General features: G+C 44.4%; 1 protein-coding gene across 22 annotated transcripts in view; it reads left to right on the top strand.

Moving 5' to 3' along the window:
• ank2b (ankyrin 2b, neuronal) overlaps positions 1-20346 on the top strand; it is a 138800-nt gene that overhangs the window by 33059 nt on the left and 85395 nt on the right. For 10 of the 22 annotated variants that reach the window (XM_086197468.1, XM_086197445.1, XM_086197453.1 and 7 more), the window contains exon 1: positions 16268-16813. The exons of 2 other annotated variants lie outside the window; for them this stretch is intronic. In XM_086197468.1, coding sequence (XP_086053594.1) covers positions 16685-16813 — 129 coding nt within the window. In that variant the 5' untranslated portion in view covers positions 16268-16684. Of the gene's footprint in view, positions 1-9667; positions 9842-16266; positions 16814-20346 lie in introns of those variants that run through there. 10 more of the 22 variants (XM_086197466.1, XM_086197463.1, XM_086197462.1 and 7 more) reach the window with 4 other exon arrangements.

Below are 20346 nucleotides of genomic sequence, written 5' to 3'. Positions count from 1 at the left end.
TTGTTGTTGTATATTCCCGGCAACGTATCCTGGGGAGGCTAAATGGGCCCAGTGGGAACGTGCGCACAGACACAAACAGTAATCAGGAAGCAAAGGTGATGAGGTAACAAGTGTGTGTACGTGATGGACCAGGATTTTACACTGAAGACAAAATTCAGATTGCAGTATGACAAGAACGCTCTTTTTCCAATCAAAACACACTATGCCAGTGCCTTTCACACAGGTGCGTGCATTACTTTGTACAGTGTAGTACACACTCCTTCTGAAAATTAACAAGTGATCTTATTGATTTACGGCATTAACTGATATTAATATTTAGAAACTGAATACAGATTTCATGGCCTGTTTCTGGATGCTCTCTCCCAACATATTCATCCCAATGTGCTTGATGATAAGAAATCGGGCAAACTGTCAGAGATTACTGGAATCCAAAATATCAACACAAAATGACTCGAAAGCATTAAGAGGAAGAAAGTCAGTAAATCTCCCTCTCCCCTCTTTTTTTATCCTTTCCCTTCATCTCTAAATCTTCCCTCTAATCTGTTATTTACAACATGATGGAGGGAATTACTGGGCGGAGTCCAACGTTCCCTTAAAAAAATTTAAATCCCCCACTGGATTTGGAAGGTGCCGATGTTGGTGTGAGGACAGGTTTTTTTGGTTTTGGATGTAGGGGCTGTTAGGGTGATCGGGAACAGACGTGACCCAATGAAGCTGTCTTTAATTGATGAGAGGTTTCGAAAAATGCCTGGGGTAAAGAGTAAATACAGAAAAAATAAACATTTACCTGACTCAAGATGGTTTATAGAGACTCTGTAACCTTCCCCCAACTTAATGTTGCCTTGCACACGAGCCTCAAATATCCAATGTCCTGTACCAGAAACCTGAGGATAAATGTTTTATTTGAGGGATGCCTTTTAAAACAAAGATATTTTCATACGGATCTTTATGTTTCTTAGGTCTACACATTCAGTCGATCTGGCCGGCAGACTGCTTGGAAGAGTGTTGAACTTGAAAATCGACTTGACTTAAATGGGTAGGCTAACGTGCAGGAGTCAATGTAGGGAAGACTTGATTTGTAGGCTTTTGAAATTGAGTCTATATTGCCTAAACAGGTCGCCAGTGGACAGATGTGACGATTGTGGAATAAATCTTTCCAGCAAACATTTTATTATGGTTTGCAAAATCAAAAGCACTGACGTTGTTCCTCTGAATAATCTAACGGTTAGCCAAATAAGCTATCACTTCAAATTTCTCACTCCAAACAAATGGGGGGAGTGTATTACCCTAGAGTTTGGTGTCTCCGTTTCCTCGCCTATGCTAACCTCCTTAGCGTGAGCCAGAGGGCCAAACTTTTAATAGTTAGTCAGACAATGAGATCAAAGCTACACTTTGGCCAAAAATTTATTTTTCATGTTATGGTGTGTCCACTAAGCACGATTGAGCAGATTATGTCCAAATTCAATGCAAAGATGTGTTGTTATTCCACACAAGATGTCACCCGTAATGGGAGGTCCTGCTAGCTGTGACAACTAGCATGTTGTTAACCACAGAGACATCTAAGCTAGTAGTTAAAAGAGTAATTAAACATGAGATATGCTGTAATTCCCCTGTAGTCCTCTGCCAACATTGGCCCCAAGTTTGCAAATCGGCCCCAAGTTCCCTGCTACGCACGTAAACCATTCCTGCTTTGATTCAAGATGGCGGCGCACAAGGATGCAGCGGCTTCAAGCTCTCCTTACCCTCGCATGTTTTTTGTGTGTATTTTTGTGTGTATTTTTGCGTGCTGTTCGTCGATCCCGGACACTAATATCCACTACAACCGAATGGACTTACTGGACAATGATAGTTTGCAACCTGTATCGTACCTCTATATGTTTTGCAGTACCTCTATATGTTTTGCACTATCACCGGGACTGTTCTGCCATGTTTGCACTGCAAATGCTAAGTCACCTCAATCTGTTGATGACACAGCCACCTTGAATCTGGTACTAGAATGTGCCTGTGCACCTCGATGCACCACAGCACCACTTAAAGCTGCTATCCACTCCCACATGTATCCACAGTGGGACTTGCACAAGCCTGTTTACAGTTGTACAGTCTCTGTATATGTCTTATATTTATCAGTATATGTCCTTATGTCTTTGCAGAGTCTATGTACAGTTATGTCAGTATTAGTCCTATAGTAGGTATAGCTGTGTAAATTTTTCTATTTATATGTGCACATCCTAAGGAGCAGCGTTGCATCTCATTGTACCTGGTATAATGACAATAAAGGCATTCTATTCTATTCTATTCTATTCTAGTGACGAAGGTTAGCGACCACTTTGCTGGAAGCCCCTATGCAGATGTTCATCTTGTCTTCACCTGGATAAAACGATCTCAGATTTGAGGTTTAAGGAACCCTTTTATACTGGAAGAGAACACTAGAGGGCTGGGTAAAGACAAATATTTCTTCAGTAAAAAGTGTTACTTTGTTCATTCGCATTGCACGTTGCACACTTAAAAGTCAATCGCGTTTTGTGTGTACTCACATTTCCTGTCACTGCTTCCTTGCACAATTGCTGAGTGAAGAGCTCCACATTCCGGAGTTAGACAGTATTCCACAGCCGGCGTGCTTGGTGTAAATTTTGTCACATTCTCATATCTGTGTAATTGTTTGGAACATGTCCTCCAAGCAGACTCAGGAAAACAGCATAGAAGAGAACATGTTCCACATACTTACACAGATATGCACACAAGGCCAACTAGAATGTGTAATTGTGTGGAACATGTCCTCCAAGCAGACTCAAGAAAGTAGGATTTAAAAGAAGATCGTGTGGCCCTATGTGACAAGACGGGCTACCCGTGGTTGGTCAGGTGCTTGCAAATTTTCCCTTTAAAATCCAGTGTACCCAAAGTGCTCATTACCCATTAGGCCTCTGTGCGATAGAGACAAATGATGTAACCATTCCAACCAGATCAGCCTCCAACTGTGCTCATTGATGCCAGTGTTTGACCTCTGCAGGCATGGAGACCACCCAGCAACCCACCCTTGACTCACTGATTGAAGATTGACCTTTCTGAGGAGGCCGACGGGTCTAGCTGGGGATTCGCTAAGGATGTCTGCGTGGAGACAATTGGAGCTCTGTTTCACCTTGGGTTTGATAGAGTCCCAGTCTAAGTTCTTCACCTTGATTAATAGATAATGCAGTTGTAAATAGAAGGTAGATAGGGGGACGCTTTTATCGCTGGTGGCACAGTATCATAGATGTGATTGACTTGCTTATTTGCCTTTATCTGTCTTGGTTTCTTGGGACAAAGCGGATCGATATTTCCTGTCTCTTTGTCCCCTTCCTGGGAACAGTGATCAGATTACATTTAAGTATCCCCTGATTGACACATTTTGTAGGCCAAAGAGAAATAACAGAAACTTCTCCATAATCTACACGAGAGATGCAAATACCGTCCATACTGACACATATTTGATGGTAGAGATATAATATAATAAATGAAGAAATTGTTTGTCTCGACCCATAACTGTAAATTATTGGTCCACAAGTGTTTTGAGCATTTGCAAGGGGTTTACTTTCTTCAGCCTTAATCTTTTGATAACCCACCACCCCACCCACCACTCTCCATCTGTGTGTTTGGAGCCGTAATGACGTCTCGCTCACAGTGGCAGGGCTAATCTAGTTAGCTCAGCTCTGTATAGGGGGGTCCTATTCGTTTCGCCTCACCACTAACATCACCTTTTGTTTCCTTCTAATCCCATTGGCAGCGCCTTGCCATAAGCTGCACGCGCACACTGGCGTTATTACACACGATTTTCAGCCTTCGTTTACAGACGACACAAAGGGAGACAGGAAAAGTCCTTCTGAATCCGTCAAACCCGAATCCTTCGCTCGAGTGTCACCTGCAGTACTGCTGTGTAACAAGAAGGGCCCATTTTATATTTGTGTCTCATTTTTTTTAAACAATTTAACACAAAAGTCACCATTTTTCATGTGTTATGTCACCCATTTGACCGGGGAAGAGAGACAAGCCTTCCCATTGTGAAGGCTTTCAATGGTTACAGCGATGTTCCACAGAAAATTCCACTACATCCCGAAGACTTTCTTTCTCCGTGGAGATGCTGTACATTCATCACATTTACTTAAATTAGTGTCAGACAAGTGAGATGAGAACGTTCAGCAACTTAATTGTAAACATGAACTGCGATCTATCACGTGCTTCCTCCAGAAGAGAGTCAGTGCTCCGCAGAGAGGGAGAGAGGTTTCTTCTCAGTAGGATGAACCTGTTGGGAAATTTGTTTTCTCTCACTGGCAATGCAGCAATAAAAAAACATGGGAGGAACCTTTCTGAGGTGATTGAAATGACAGCCTCCTCATGGTGCCAACAACATATATCAAACATAAATGGCTATCTGGCTCCAAGCTAGTCCAAGCTTTTTTTTTTTTTTTTTCAGGACACATTTTTCAGTATTGAATCATGAAACAGTTTGTGTCACAAGGTTACATTCATAGGAGGCGCCTGGACTTGGAAGAGTCAAAGGTCTTTTTCAGATGACAAGACCAGTCATGGATGTGAGGGCGGCAGAGAAAGACCGCCTTGTTACACAAGACCTTTTAATGCACCTCGCGTTTTTCCATCCCTTGTTTCTCCGAGGAAATCCGAGGAACAAGTCAACACTGGTATTTGTTTCATGGTCATCAGCTCTGTTGTGGAGTATGACTGGTCAGACTAAGGCTGCCATTGGAGGGCCAATATTAGGGGCCCAGTATTTGGACTGGAGGTTTGACGTATTACCTGGGACGTAAGTTTACGCAGAGTTAATCGCGCCAGACAGGAAGCCTTTACACGAAGCCCCTAGGGCGCGTCTCCACTGGCTCACTTCGGCTTGAGTCGGGTGGGTTCGGGTCGGTTCGGGTGCGTTCCCACCAGCACTGGGTACTGTGTCAGCGTGGGTGGGTTCACCGGCCGAGAGTTCCCCGGTGTAACTTGTGTGCAACACAACAACAACAATGGAGGACACGGAGGCAGCGTTCTGCCTGTTGCTCTGTCTGTGGTTTTTGCTTCAACTAAAAGTGAGGGACGACAGACGGGCAAGGCTTCAAGCGGTGAAACAGAACAGCCCAGAAAAGAATAAAAGACTCCACCAAGCGATCGACCAGTATTCCACCGAGGCCAAGATGATACCAAGTAGACGATGTAAGCGGGTGAGTTACCCAATCAGAGCCCCGCTACGTGTTTACGTCACATTTTAGTCCCCGCTCTGCTTGCTTGGAACCCCAGCGGAGCAGGGACCAAAATGGTAACAGTTTGTGCCGTGTTGGGGCCGATGGAAACGGGGCCAAACAGACCCGAGCTGAAGTGAGCCGGTGGAAACAGGCCCATCGTGTAGCTGGTCAATTCTTAAAGTGAAACACTGAGTGCAGACAGCAGATTGCTAAAACAGACTAAAAAGGACAAATGCAGCCACGAATCCTCGTTATCATGGTAGAGACTAAACAAGAGACAACCACATCAACAGAATCTGAGCAATTTTATGAAACCGGATGGGCAAAATGTGACACCGCTGGTTGAAATTTCTGCTGGCTCACCTTTTTCATCTGGATTGAAGCCAAAAGAATCCCTGATGGGGGCAGTCACATTTCCCAGTATTCCCAGCTCCTACAGCAGCTATCCCCATTCATCATCTTTCTCTGCTGAGGTGCCTGTCAAACCACTCGATTAGATCCAGATTTTTTAGTACTTCTGTACAGTCCACTGTCATAGTGCCCAAGCCTAATCCTCACTTCTTCAGAGGTGATATATCTCACAGCAGGTTGATGAGGTCACAGAGCAGTGATTCAGCTAAACTGAGTGACAAGGCCACTTCATTAGCTTCACCTGTACTCTGTTAGTAGACACTCTGACATGACCTCTGCTTTTCTGAAACTTGGGTTTATTATTTAAGTCATTCCGTAGTTAATTAGGATGGCCATAATATAAGAATACCTTCTTAATATCAGTGCCGTTTAAAACTACAATTTTTGCAATAAACAGTTAAATTAAAATCAAGACAGATTTTTATTGTAAGAGGACTGTAATAATTTATTTTTAAAAACTGGGCTGCACGGTGGTGCAGTGGTCAGCACTGTCGCCTCACAGCAAGAAGGTTCCGGGTTTGAGTCCCGGCTCAGGCACGGGGTCTGCATGTTCTCCTTGTGCCTGCGTGGGTTCTCTCTGGTACTCCAGCTTCCTCCCACAGTCCAAAGACATCAAGAGGGGATGAGGCTGATTGATACTCTAAATTGACTGTAGGTGTGACTGTGAGTGTGAATGGTTGTCTGTCTCTATGTGTTGGTCCTGTGATGGACTGGTGACCTGTCCAGGGTGAACCCCGCCTCTCGTCTGAAGGCTGCTGAGTTACAAAATATCTATTTGATCTATTTTGCTCTCAATTCTGAACACATATGTTCTCTATCAATGTAACATTTATGAGAGACAAGTGCTCCATTTATTTCTGGTCAGCATTTCATTACCAGATGTTACCACGCAAAGGTTGCTTATGCATGCATACATAAATCAATTGTTTATAGTTAAAAAAAAAAGAAGTTCCAAATAGAAATGGGATTCTGAAGTATGGTCATTATGGATGTTTCTAGAATCTCCATCAAGTCATCTCCGACCCCCAGCCCCATCAACTGAAGGATATTACCTTCGCACACACACACACACACACACACACACACACACACACACACACACACACACACCCTGCCCCCCTCTTGCAACCTCTACTTGCCTTTAGATTGTCTCTGACTGGTTGTAGCATCTCTGACTGGTTAAAGCCCAGTTTAACCCTTCCACTGCTGTCTCAGCTCTTCTTGGGATGTAGAAAAGAACAGATTTGTCTGCCTCGAGAGAAGCTGATCCAAATCCTCAGATACAGCATGTGGAAGTGTGTTCCCATGATGTGTAATGAAACCCCTGTCTCTCTGCTCCTGCCCCTGCAGCAGGCCCCACCCCCATCTCCTGGAGCAGCGCTGAATAATCATCTTTTCCCCCTCCTCCTCCCCCTTCGCCTCTATACATTATTCAATGCCTTGTGTGTGTATATATATGTGTGTGTGTGTGTGTGTGTGTGTGTGTGTATATATGCACCTGGGCATCGCCTTTGTGTTGTTTTGTGCACTGTCATGAATTTTGTGGTGCCATTGGTGCAGGGTTGGCAGGGTCGAATGCCAGTCTCCCTCTAACGTTGCTATAATGGTGTTTTAATAGCTCACACAGATTTTTATCACAGTCGATCCAAATTGTTTCCAGCCCGGTCCTAAATTACCTAACCCTGCAGAGCCGTCAGACAACCAAACAAGATGGATCCCATATCATTTCCTGCATTTGATAAGGTTGAAGATGCTTTGCGTTGCACCAAACAGTTGAGCAGCATCTGAAGGACCCGGATGATGATGATGATGATGATGATGATGATGATGATGATGATGCCATGAGTCCCAGCCAGTCTCTCCAGCTGGCTAACCGGAGGAGCATGGTCATCCTAGTGGAGGAGAGAAATTATCAAGGGTACAAATATGTCGAGTAGATGTGTGGAAGGGTGTCACTGGTTGTGGTTCAACATTGGAGGGACCAGCAGGGGTTTTTGTTCTGAAATTGTACAACAAATACATCAACTCACGGGCTCTGCTTAGGCAGCTGATGGTAAAACAAATTGTGTGACCGTTGGGGGGGGGGGGGGGGGATTAAACCTTATTTTGGAATATATCTGTGTCCAAATTACCATGGAAGTTGTAGGTTTTGCGCCTTCATTTTGGCAGGGGTCTTTTCTGGTTGGTGGAAAGACGGCTGCGACAGAGACGTGAGAAAAGCAAGGCAGCGACGTATGACAAAATCTTTGTGGATTGTAAAGTGTTGCTGTTTCCTGAATGAAGGAACTGTGTGTGTGTGTGTGTGTGTGTGTGTGTGTGTGTGTGTGTGTGTGTGTGTGTGTGTGTGTGTGTGTTGATTAGTTTGAAGACATCATGGTGGTGTTGTAGTTACCAAGAATGTTCTGGCTCAACTCCGCCAGCCACATTCTCTCTTTGTGCCTTTGTGGGTTCTTTTCAGATTCTTTTTTTCCCCCCTCCACACTGAAAAATCATGCCAATTCAACTGATTGACAGTAGCGTCAGCTGAATTGATCGTATCCGTCGTATGAAAGAATCCAGGATTTGAGCCCCTCAGATGGTCTACAAGGCCATTTTTTTTTAAACCCTGTTTACCAATGTGACCCCGGATACAGCAGTAAGTTACACGCCTATAAACTTGATAAATCCTCAGAAGCGGGATGGTGGTTTTTGATTAAACATGTCATCTAAACATTAATCAGCTCCTGAGGTGAGTTAGGTCACCTCGTCGCAGTGTGGGGGAGCTGCGGTTGAACACAGGACCTCCACTGACCTTTTCACCGAGCCATAAAAACTGGCAGTAATTTATAGCAGAACTGCTACTAATAGTATCACTAATGCTGATGACAGCAGTGACAATAACAGTAATAGCCTCATTCATGAAATGGTCATCTACGCAAGTTTGTTCTTTCCCTTTACGAGTCTACTTTAGCCCTCAGTTTAGCCTTACAGACAGGAAGCAGTTCCTGACGGCTGGCTGTAACGCTCCCCACCCCCCGTTATCAATTATGTACCTCTGTAGCCGTCCGTCAGCTAAGCTCGCAAAGATTCTAACACCACAAGAGGCGCACGTGAGTGTGCTGCAGGCGTGTTTCATCCAGCTATACTTGTGAAATTAAACTGCGCACACATTATGGCGTCAGAAACGACAAAACAATGTCCCTTAATGTCTTTTCTTTTGAATAATCTGGACGATTATAACTTGGCCGAATGAAATGTGGACATGCCGTGAGTCTGTGCTACGTCAACCGATTCCATTTTATACTTGTTGGTAGTTCAGATGTAAAGCGTGCGGCACCTTTGAGAGCCCTTAATGATCAAGTTAATCATCCTAATTAGGTTTGCTTGTGAGTAATTCGTAATCAGCTGGATAAATAAGACCAGTGCAACTCAAACGGAGGTAAGATCGCGCGGTTCAAGAGTCTTCATGGAGACTTTTCTGCAGATATTTCAGGGTTTTTTTTGTTTTTTTTGTGATGATGTTCAGCTTCAACCTCAGAGCAAACCTCAGTTCCTTACCAAGTATATTTGTTTGTTTTCTTTCAGTGCACCCTTCATATATGACACGATTTTTGCTCATGAAGACTATCACAATTTCTGCTACTGTTGCGAGGGAAAAGGAATAATTGCGCATTTAATTTCACTGTACACGTTTAGTTTTTGCATTGTTGTGGCATAAACTCTTCTGTTCAGCCATGACAGTCCCGACAGGAGAATGGGTAACATATGTGCACATGTTTGCGAGCACAACATACCTGTTGTGTTGCTCCTCCTGCGGGTGTGTGTTCTGGCTCCTCCGCTACCCTTTGTCTCTTTATTGTAACATTCTAGTTCTAGGTCAGTTGGAAAGACTCCTATTTTTGTCCACGTAATCCCCACTAAGAAAACACACCCCCCTCAGTTTGGTCACATCCGTGTGTGTTTGCATGTGTGTGTGTGTGTGTGTGAGCGTGCATGTGTGTGTGTTAATACCTCAGGCACGTTACACACTAATCCACTCATAGTCAGCAAGACTGTCCTGCACTTATGCCTCTTTCCCAATCGCACACACACATTACTCACAACACACATGCTTCCGTCTTCACTTGGACACACACAGTCACACACACGTCGGATCTATTTCAGGGCGGGGTGCTGGTGCCTCTTTTGGAGCACCCATGAGTGCTGGGATGGTGGTGGGAGCAACAGGCCAGGTAAGACGTGACAGGGCTGACAGGGATTTGGTCTGTTGGAGGTCTTCACTGTCATCACGGAATCTTTACGTTGACTGAACCATTGCTATGATTGTCGGGTCAATCTGCTCGTTCATTTCCATCATTAAAAAAAAAAATTCTTAAATTTGATTGGTCCCCATTTACAGTTTTAATTTGATGTGAAAGAAAATGTATCAGCCAGTTTGGGCCTCACCGCTAATACGTCCCAGTCTAGTGTTGACTGTTTTGATCGATCATTGTTTGTTCCTGTTTTATTTTGAAATCTTCACTTTTGTGGCTTTATTGCTTTACGTCCGTCATCTGCTTCCTTTTTTGTGTGTGATCATCTAATCAGTTAATCAACCCTCATCAGCCAACAGTAGATGTGAAAGATGTTTGCAGTCCTGTACTGGATGACATACAGGATAAAATGTGTGTGTGTGTGTGTGTGTGCGCGCGCGCTTGTGTTTTCGGGGCAAAATTATGATAGGAGTGGCGCAAACCGTCAATGAAACAACTCTTAAAATTGTGTTTTTCTGAATGGAATTTGGTTTGTGGCAACCATTCAGATTTCCCATCAGTCTCTCTTGTCATGAGCGCTCTCTCTCTCTCTCTCTTTCTCTCGCTCTCTCTCACATCACTCTGTTCTTCAGCTCCTTTGTGTCACCGTGATGATGGACCAGCCAGTTTCACAATCATCTGAAAGAAAAGATAAGACATTCAGCACTGAACACAGTTGAGAGAAAGAAAGGAAAAAAACCCACTGAAAACAGAGCAGATATACACTCGCACACAGAGCACAGCTAAGATGTTCGTTAAACAGGCAGGACCAAGACTAGTTCACTAAAAATGAAGGGGCTTGTTTGTCCATTCTTGGCTACTTTAGGTACAGTATGGCGGACTCTGTGGATCAAAACCAGCTCCCCGTTAACCCATAAAAACAAATTTCAGGCTGACAAAACTCAGTCAAAGCTGTCAGATAAATGCTGTGAAGGTTTTGTAGAGAAGAAATCCTCGGTCAAGTCCTCCATTCGTCACAGTGTGCCATCTTTTCCACCGTCTCCCTCCTCCTTCGCTCTCGGTTGCTCCATCCTTGCAAACTGAAGCTAACAGACTAACGCTAAAGCCGGCTGGTAAAGTAACCTTATGTCTGAGAGTGGGGGTTGATGCGCATGAGTCGTGACTCAAACCATGGCAGGTTTATAGATCATGAAGTCAGAATTTTCTTGTATTGAATTATTCATTCGTTCATATAAATTATGTTGTCACTTTAAGATATTTATTGTTTAAAAAAACAAAACAAATAAAAGCAACAAAAAAAAATCGATTGGGGGGCCCCCCCCTGGTGGCCATGGGGCCTCAAGCGGCCCCTTAGTTCGCCCCTGGTCCCGATGAGGAGTATGGGTCCTGCTGAGATTAGTGTTCATACTAGAAAATGTTTTCAATAGGTGACAAAACCAGGTATACAGACACTCATACCTGTATTTGCTTAAATTCGTAAATTTCACCCTGTTGTGCGGCAATGTAGTTAAACATATTTACACTGCAATTGCATTTGGATCATTCATGCCGCACTGCCTCTGGCCTGGATGTTGGACATGTGTATTGTCCCAAATGGCATACTTCCATACTGCATACTTAACATTTTCAGATTGAGAATACTCCTCATACTATGTACTCAAAAGCGCAGTGCTGTCGCAAATCGCATACTGCCGCGCAGCACACTCGCCGGAAATGACGCGATGTCTTCTTCTTCTACGCCGGTTTGTGACCGGCTAGCACCGCATCAGCGCCAGCTAAATACCGCCACCTTTTGCCTGCGGTTGTTTGTCGATTTCTGAAGCAGGAAAACGGCAAAAAGAACGGTCACCGCGCATTGTTACGCCACGGTCGGCGCCGACAACGCGATGTCCTCCTCCTATTGGCTGAAAATGCACCGGTACGTAGAGTTTATTTGTGTGATTTTATTTAGCAAAACATTTCAGTGACAAGTCGTTTTTTTTTTTCAAACCCGTGTCCACACAGAATTCCAAACTTGTCCCCGTTATTTAATGTAAAGACGATTCTATACAAGTCAGTGTCGACCGACTGTCACCACGGCTTTCCGCCGCCATTTTTACGGATAAAATGAGAGCGGCGAGTGTCCACAGTCACGTACTTACGTCATCCGGGTACTTTTGCATACTCAATTTTCGCATACTAGCCATATGTTTTTCCCCCATTTTGAGTTGAGTATACTCTAAATTTTAAGTGTGTCGTATGGGAGTATGGGATTTGAGACACACCAATAGTTTGAAATGTTTGTCTCTTACAAGCTCAACCGTATGAGGGTGTGTGTGTGTGTGTGTCTTTGAGGAGTGGTGTCTGTAATTTCTTTTTGTACAAATGCCTCCAACATCCCATTAGAGTAGTAAGTGGGACATGTTAAAAATGTGTGTGCATGTGAAAATGAATAATGCGTGAAGCAGGGATGGATGATGTCATCATCAAGGCCTCAAGGGAATTCTGGGACAGCTCTTGGCTTGGTTGGGTGGGGCACTGATGAATTGACTGCCCTCACCACACCCTCTATCTCCCTCTGTGTGTGTGTGTGTGTGTGTGGGTGCGTGTGTAACACTCGCTTGCCCTTTTGTGTCCACTCTCTTTAGAAACGAAGACAACGTGTTCTTGTATGACATTCAGATAATGGCGAAACCCTTCACTGTTACACGCTTAAAAACATCTTCTCATTTATTATGTGTGTGTGTGCGTGTGTGTGTGTGTGTGCGAGAGAGAGAGAGCTCATTAGATAAGAGAGGTTGTGCTAATGAAACCCAAGGGACTGGGGAATAAAGACACACACACACACACACACAGAGCAGAAACAGCCGTTCCCTCCCTTGCTCCACCGTGGGTGTTGACCACACCCCACCACCTTGTTGCTAGGCAATGGGAGATGGAGAGTCGCTGCCGTCTTGGGAGTGTTACTGTGCGGGTTTAGCCGTAGGCAGGCTTTAGCTTTGGTTTCACACCTTCAGTTCTCACAAATACGTTTTTTTTCACAATCTTGACATATTTTTTTCACGCAGGCGTTCAGAGTACATGCAGAATTCCTGTTTTTTCTTAATTGTTTCATCGTAATTTTGATTAAAACGAAGCGTGTGACAAAACCTGAACGTTACACTGCTTTCATGCTGCAGTTGCTTCCCACGGAAACCCCAGTCAATGCTGGTGCCCCAGCAACAGTGTACTGGTGAATTCATCTACTGAACAAATGGAAAAAGAGTCAAACTCATGTTTAAAGCACCAGAGAGTAATTCTGTCCAATGGGGTTTAACCATATTCTTGTGTTTGTGGTGGCCCAGGTATAGCATGTTAACTAATAACAATTAACTAGTTCATGTTGGCGTGTCATCAGTATCAGCAGACCATCATTATTCAATACATTTTTACTTCTTTTTTTTTTAAGTCATTTATGTCCATTTTTGCTCGGGTCTTCTTAATTTTGCTCGTCATCTCCTGTGTAGAAACAATGGAATTATATATGATTTTTAGGCTTTTCTAAAAAAAAAAAAAAAAAAAAATGTAATGTGTTTTTAAATATGTAAATTTCGTATGAAATTGTTTTTATAAAGATAATACTGACACTGGTCAATATCAATAGCAGCCAAATCAGCTGTGATGTATCACCATATCTTTTATCAGCAAAAAACAAACAAAACAAATCAAATATTATGCATCCCTGATCTATCTTAGATTAAACGCAAGTCAAATTCTGTTTCAGAGGTTTAAAACACGGTTGGATCTTGATACATTGTACCGTGTAGTTAAGTGCAAAGAGTAAATTGAGGTGGGATGTAATCTTCTATAAAAGGGTTCCATTTGATACAGCAAGACACGCACACACACACACACACACACACACACACACACACACACACATACATACATACATACACACACATCACTGCTCAATCTTAGCAGTCGTTTGTTATTTTTTTGGTCAGGGGTGATGAATTAAAGACCATCCCCCGGAGCATCAACATACACATAAACACACACACACACAAATACACGCATGCTCGCATTCCCCACCCCCCATGGTTGGATTTTCTCTTGCTAGAATGTCAGAGGGGAACAACAGAAACAGATAAGACTTCACATCACTTGTGTTTGTTATCGTTTAAAAATGCAGATTGTGACAGTAACCTTAACTGGTGTGTGTGTGTGTGTGTGTGTGTGTGTGTGTGTGTGTGTGTGTGTGTGTGTGTGTGTGTGTGTCTTTATTCCTCAGTCCCTTGGGTTTCATATTCGTAAATGTTTCTGTTTCCCTCGATTCTGATGTTGTATGATGTGTGTGTGTGTGTTGTTAATGGAATGATGTTGGTGGCAGACTGAGGTGTGGCCAGGCTTGTGTTCTGCACCTGAGGGATCCCTGGAGACATTTCTCCTGAGGCTACTTCAGCCTCTTGTGCGTTTGTGTGGCGTCTCTCTGTCTGCGCTGATGTTTTTCACTTTGTACTCCGGAATTACTATGAAAAAAACATATGAATGTCTTTGCACTGACATTCATTCATATTTCAACTCCAAACCTGAAACGGGCCTTTTTTGCACAAGTGATGACATGCAAAGTAAATCTAACTAACGCATAAGGATGGCACCAATGATCCCAAAACACTCACATTTGTGGAGCAAAATCTTTGTAATGAAACGTATGTGGCAGGTCTTCAATCAGATCTTTCTCGTCTTTCATCTTTTCTAGGTAAGTTCAAAAACACCGGAGGAGACGTTAAGACCAGATCCGTGCTCTAGGTATTGTTGCATTGTTGCTTGAGCATCACAGCTCCACAACATCGCGATGCCTGCCTCTGATCTTCTGATTGTTCAGTTGTTCTTGTTTGTTTGTTTGTTTGTTTGTTTGTTTTTGGTCACACTATCCCCCCCCCCCAAAAAAAATCACAGAAAAAACCCTAATCATTGTAATAGTGTGAAGAATGCGGAGCGTCGTGCTGCTTTGTCGTTCAAGTTTCTCATGTTCTCTCGCGCCACAATGACCCGCTAACACGGTGACATTTTTTCTCCTAATCGTCTTTCTTGGGGCCATCCCTCGCCTCAGCCTCCTCTGAACCAATTACCTGGGCTAACGACCCTTGAGCCAAATAAGCTCAGAGGTCAGGCTATTCATGTTGGTGAGGAAGGTGAGGTTTGCGAGTCTTGTGACCCTGTACTGAGAATCCCAGCGAAGGTAGAAGCAGTTGGAGACCCTCGGTAGGAGTGATGGACTCCCGCTCTGTTAGATATGGACAAAAGGAGTGAGCAGAGAGGCTGGGCGAGGGTGATACTCAGAAACAAAGCTGTCTTTAGTGCAGTAGACCTGTTATAATGCCATACTTCTTAACTATAACTGTGTTACACCGCACAAAAATGATTTCTAAAATCTCCTTACTTTTTACCATTAATTTTTTACATCATTTTATGTATTCAAGAGAGAGAGGGGGGGGGGGGGGGTTTGCTCTGATTATGCACCTGTTTTTACTTGTAATTCTGCCAGTGGCCACAAGGTGGTGCCATTTTATTAAAAAGCAAAATGGGTGAGGCCTGTGGAAAAGAGAAACATTGCAGATGATGGCTTTACTGAGTGCGAGCGAGGATCTTGCCAGTGCGGATGGAGAGGTGTTACTTACTGCTGACTGGTACAATAGTAACATGTGATCATGTGATCCAGTGAGAATGGATGCTGCATGTCTTTCCTAAAGGCTGACACCCTGGTGCTGGTGATGCTAACGGTGCTCTGAATGGTGGAATGGCTTTCATTTCCTGCTGTACAGTGGGGTTTTTTTTTTGGTTTGTTTTTTTGTTTTTTACAGGGCTGTCATGTGATTTAGCACCATGGATAGAGACTGTATGGAGTCGTGTAAACAGCTCTCATGTTCTGCGCTGCAGTGAGCTGTCACTCACAGTGCCAAATTATGTTTTATAGTCCAGAATTTAGAATAGATCATAGATGATGAGTTAATTTTGTTCAATCAGGCCATGTATCAGAATCTTAATGACTCGTGTGCTTGAGAAATAACTGTCATAAATGTTTGTGTGTGTGTGTGTGTGTGTGTGTGTGTGTGTGTGTGTGTGTGTGTTTTTGTGAAGCTGTGAAATCTCCCAGTCACTGAAGCAGACTGTACCACTTCAGACCTGCTCACGGGGGGGTTGATGTGGGTGAGGATCTTCCTCCCTCTCGATTCGGTCAAATCGGAGCCTCCTGTGCTCTTTTTCTAAAAAGGACACTCCGGTGCCTCAGTACCCCTCCCCAGATATCGTTCCCTCCTCCCTCACCCTGCAGTCTGTAATCCCCACACCCCTACGCATGGTAAGTGGGAAAGTCGTGTATTTAGAGTTCAGCTCTGACTCGAACTCAGGTTCCCAAAGCTTATGCTGCTGCATCTGTAGCTGGAGCAGTAAAGCGAGGGGAGGAGCTGCTTCCCTGCCTCTCCATATCCTCTCTGTCATTCTATTGGCCCTCTACCTTACCTCTGGTGGCATGTACTTGCCCACCCCTCCGCTCTCTCCATCCCTGTCTCAGATGCAGTTACCCAGGCAGCAGGGAGAGAGGGAGGCTTGCAGCAGACACTTGCGCTCTCTGCATGGCTGAAGAGGTGGGCTGGAGAGTATCAGCGCTGCCTCTGTCCTCTGCCCAGTTATCTACGTGTGACATTTTGTCCTTGGTGGAACAGAAAGTCACCTGGTGAGGTGAACAGTTTGATCATTGGCTGCTTTGTCCATGAGGAGAGCTTTCTGAGAGGACCTCCGAAAGTGATCTAGAAACCTCAGGTCCCTTCTTCTTCAAGCGGGAAAGGCAAGAGGGCAGCCATGGCTCATGCTGCGGCTCATATTAAGAAGGCCAGGTCTGAGATGGACCAACCTCCGGACCTGAAGGCTCTGGAGAAGGCCAGAGAGAGGAGGAGGCGCTCTCGGGAGAGGGCTGAACGCAAGCGCAAGGTGGGCTCTTATACTCACACCTTCACAGCGGGCTTCCTACAAATAACCTGTGCGTGTGCCTACGTAGCTCTGCTGGCTGCTGCGGTATCTGTTTGCTCATGAAGGCACATGTCCTCTCAAGCAAACACCAAACATTCCTGCTGTGGGTTTAGCGGCGAAGTGATGGATTCACATAGACGAGACATGTTTCGGTTTCCGCTGGTGTGACTGTGGCTGCTAGCGGGTGACTCGGTTCTGATACCTTTGATTTACACTTTGATTCACGGTGTCACATACCTGAATCATCTTGATGTCGGCGAGAGGAATGAATCACCATCCGTGAAAGAAATGTGTGGAATTTCAAGAAAATCTGCACGGAAACGATGCATCGATGTCCCGAAACATTTATTTTGGGAAGATTTCTCAGCCTGTTTCATTCCGCGGATGGACAGTTGTGATACAGACTGCAGTGACCTTTGTGATGTGCGTTTTAGAGGTTTCTGCCCCCCTCCCCTTATCATCACTGTTGTTATTATTGACCAAGCTGCAAGGGAGATTATCACATGGGATTATTGGTGCGTCCACTCTTGGTTTGTCAGTCTCAGCACACACATACGCACCCATAAAGTGATTAATAGATGCAATTTGGCGGATGGTCCAGCGAGGGCCCGGGGGCAGACGTTTACTTCATGGCAACACGCACACCGCTGTCAATCACACTTAAATCTCCAGTGGCCAACGCCACCAGGATCCATTAACCATGTAAACGATGCTCAGCAGCTTGAAGGCTTGTCGGCCCAGGCGGTTAATGACCGAAGCTTGTTGATATGAGCTACTGGACGCGCTGTAACATTCCATTCCATCTCACACATGTCATCGCGGATCACATCGCTGTTACATAATGGAGCAGAGAAGCCTCCCGTAGTCCGTTTGAAGACAGCAAACATCAATGACGTACCGGCGGATCATCAGCCGACCCGCCCGCTTCACCTGTGCGCCGGTGGCAGCGATGAGGAGGCCACTTTTAAAAGACGCCGCAGTCAAAAATACTTTCCAAAACGAACCTTAACTATAATGCATTTAACCTGTCTAGTTCATCTCTGCAACATCTAACAAACTGTCCCGTCGGCCTGCCTGAGGTTACCAACTTATCTCTCCCCGATATAATTTCTTTGTTTTTTCTCATAGCATAAATTTTATTTATTAACTTATACATCATTTAACATTATTGCAGCATGTACCTAAAGTACCTGGAATCTGCTGGAATCACTCTGATGCTGAGATCTCGTCCGCCAAATTAGGATTTTCCCCGTCGAACGATGTATGTGGCAGCAGGTGTGACATCACACCGATGCACAGGCCGGCTTTTTCCCGTCCACCACGGCAAAACCTTTCCTAATAATTTGGAATGTAAGATACATCAGCATCAATAGTCCACGACAGTCAGGATAATCCAGCATAAGCACCATTTAGGCCGATGCCGCATTTTAACAGTCCCGTAAGTATTCGTATATTCATTTTTACATTTGCCTTCCCGCGTGCTGCACAAAAGGAACAATTTTGCCCTCGACATTTTATCTTCCTCGGTACCGAGTGAAATCTAGAAAACAAGAAAAATGTGAATTATGGTTCAACAGAACCGCTTTTGTTAGAACAGAAATGGCCAAAGATAGCAAATATCGACGTGGAAGGTCAGGTTAGTCAGCTGGACCTGCTGCTACGTCAGCGGCGCTAACATGTTGATCTGCTGTCAACGAGCAATTCCAATAAAACTTACACGATAGGAGGGCAATTTGACCGGCAAACAAACCAGAATTTTTTGAATTTCACTCTGAATATCGTAGATTAAAACGTGTCATACCTGGAACTAATCTATAACTGGAAGTGTTCCCGTTGCCTCTTACGTACGCAGCGTACAAAATCCAACATTTTTTTAAAAATTCACCAACTGATTTCGGATGGTCAAATCTGAGGAAGTGGAGGAACAGTGAAAGAAATGGAACCGTTCAGTCAAGGTAAAAGTTTTCAGGGTGCTGGTGACTTCCTGGTTCGGGATAGGATGATAATCCAGCCTGTAATTTGCCTACAAAAAAAAAAAAAAAAATCTACTCTCGCAGAACAGGAACACAGTCCACACACAGCCGGTACACCTCAACATGTGCGGATGCATTTTCCACCTGACCGGTCACTGAATCACTGTTAAACACGATTGGTTTTAATAGGCAACCTCAGTGAAACTTCACATCAGAAAGGCATTTACATTCTACAGCTAAATCCACTGTGCTCTTAAATTAAAATCATATCCTGATGGGGGATATTAATTTGGAACATGTCTCGCGTCGTAGTTTGTCCGGCCGATGTCGTTTAGCAGTCAACAAGATGAGGCAGATGTTGGTGGGAGCTCATTAGTCTCCAGGCGCATCCAAGATTAACTCCACATTGAGTAACAGAGGGCAGATGTCTGAGGTGGCTCGTTGCCCAAAAAGCTCATAATCTACGATTCAAGAACAGGTCTGGGAGCAGTCACCTTCAACATGTCAGGAGAATACTGGTGGTTCTTCGGGTCACATTCCAGTTCTAAAAGCAACGCAGGACTTGGAATGAGAATGTTGTGATCCTCTCAAATAATTTGGGACCCACAGAACCCACAAAAACCCACGAAATAGGCCGCCTCGCTACCTGCCTGGGATTTTTTTTGGGGGGGGGGGGGATGACTGGGACAGAATAGGAAAAGCATCAGTGGGAGTATGGAGGATGGGAATTTGACTGACAATAGGTCTGTTTTGAAATGAATAAACCGATTTCTCTACCGTTTTTCGGTTCCTCGTCCTTAAAGGACAGCGAGTTCATTAAATAACTAAGTGTACTTTTATTCCTTCAAGGACTAGGAGTAGTTTGTTCCTATCCTCTGTTTGTCATCAATCTGTTATCATTCTCTTCACACCCCATCTCATTATCCAAGCAGAACAAGTTGGACTCTGTTGTATACGTTCCAATTTAGTGAACGAGCTTGTTCCCTCCACTGCTGTAGCACTGCAGCACAGTCTTGACAGTGCAGCTGTACTCCTGATACCCCCCTTTACCTTCTTTGACTCGGCTGTTCACTATTTCTTTCATCCTGTCACACCTTAGTGTCTCTCCCCCCCCCCCCCCCCCCTCTCTCACTCTCTCTCTCTCCGGTCTACTGCAGTACAGCAGGATGCTGCGCAGCATGGAAATGCGCATTCACCTTGTAGTCTGACCACAGCAAATACTCAGAGTTTTCTCTCTCTGCTCTTAAAACAGTGTTAGATCAGAGATTAATTTCACCCTCAGACACTTTATCAATAATGTTCCAAAGCAACAACTTCTTCTATTGTGGGAAACTCTTCCCCAGTAAATGGTTTAATCTTAAGCATTAACACAAGGGTAACTAAACATCCTGGTCGAAGCTGTACTCCAGGCATGGTGGCTGTAGGCCTCTGAAATGTGTGCCTGTCGCTGTGACCTTGACCTTTAACCACTACCCCAATATTTTTTAGGTAATTCTCGAGTCCGAGTGGGCGTTTTTGGGT

Source organism: Aulostomus chinensis, chromosome 24 (genome assembly GCF_037954235.1).
Source record: "Aulostomus chinensis isolate RoL2024-O1b breed Wild chromosome 24, RoL_Achi_v1.0, whole genome shotgun sequence".
Classification (NCBI taxonomy): domain Eukaryota; kingdom Metazoa; phylum Chordata; class Actinopteri; order Syngnathiformes; family Aulostomidae; genus Aulostomus; species Aulostomus chinensis.
The sequence above is the reverse complement of the archived record's forward strand: the minus strand, read 5'-3'. Positions and strand labels throughout refer to the sequence as shown.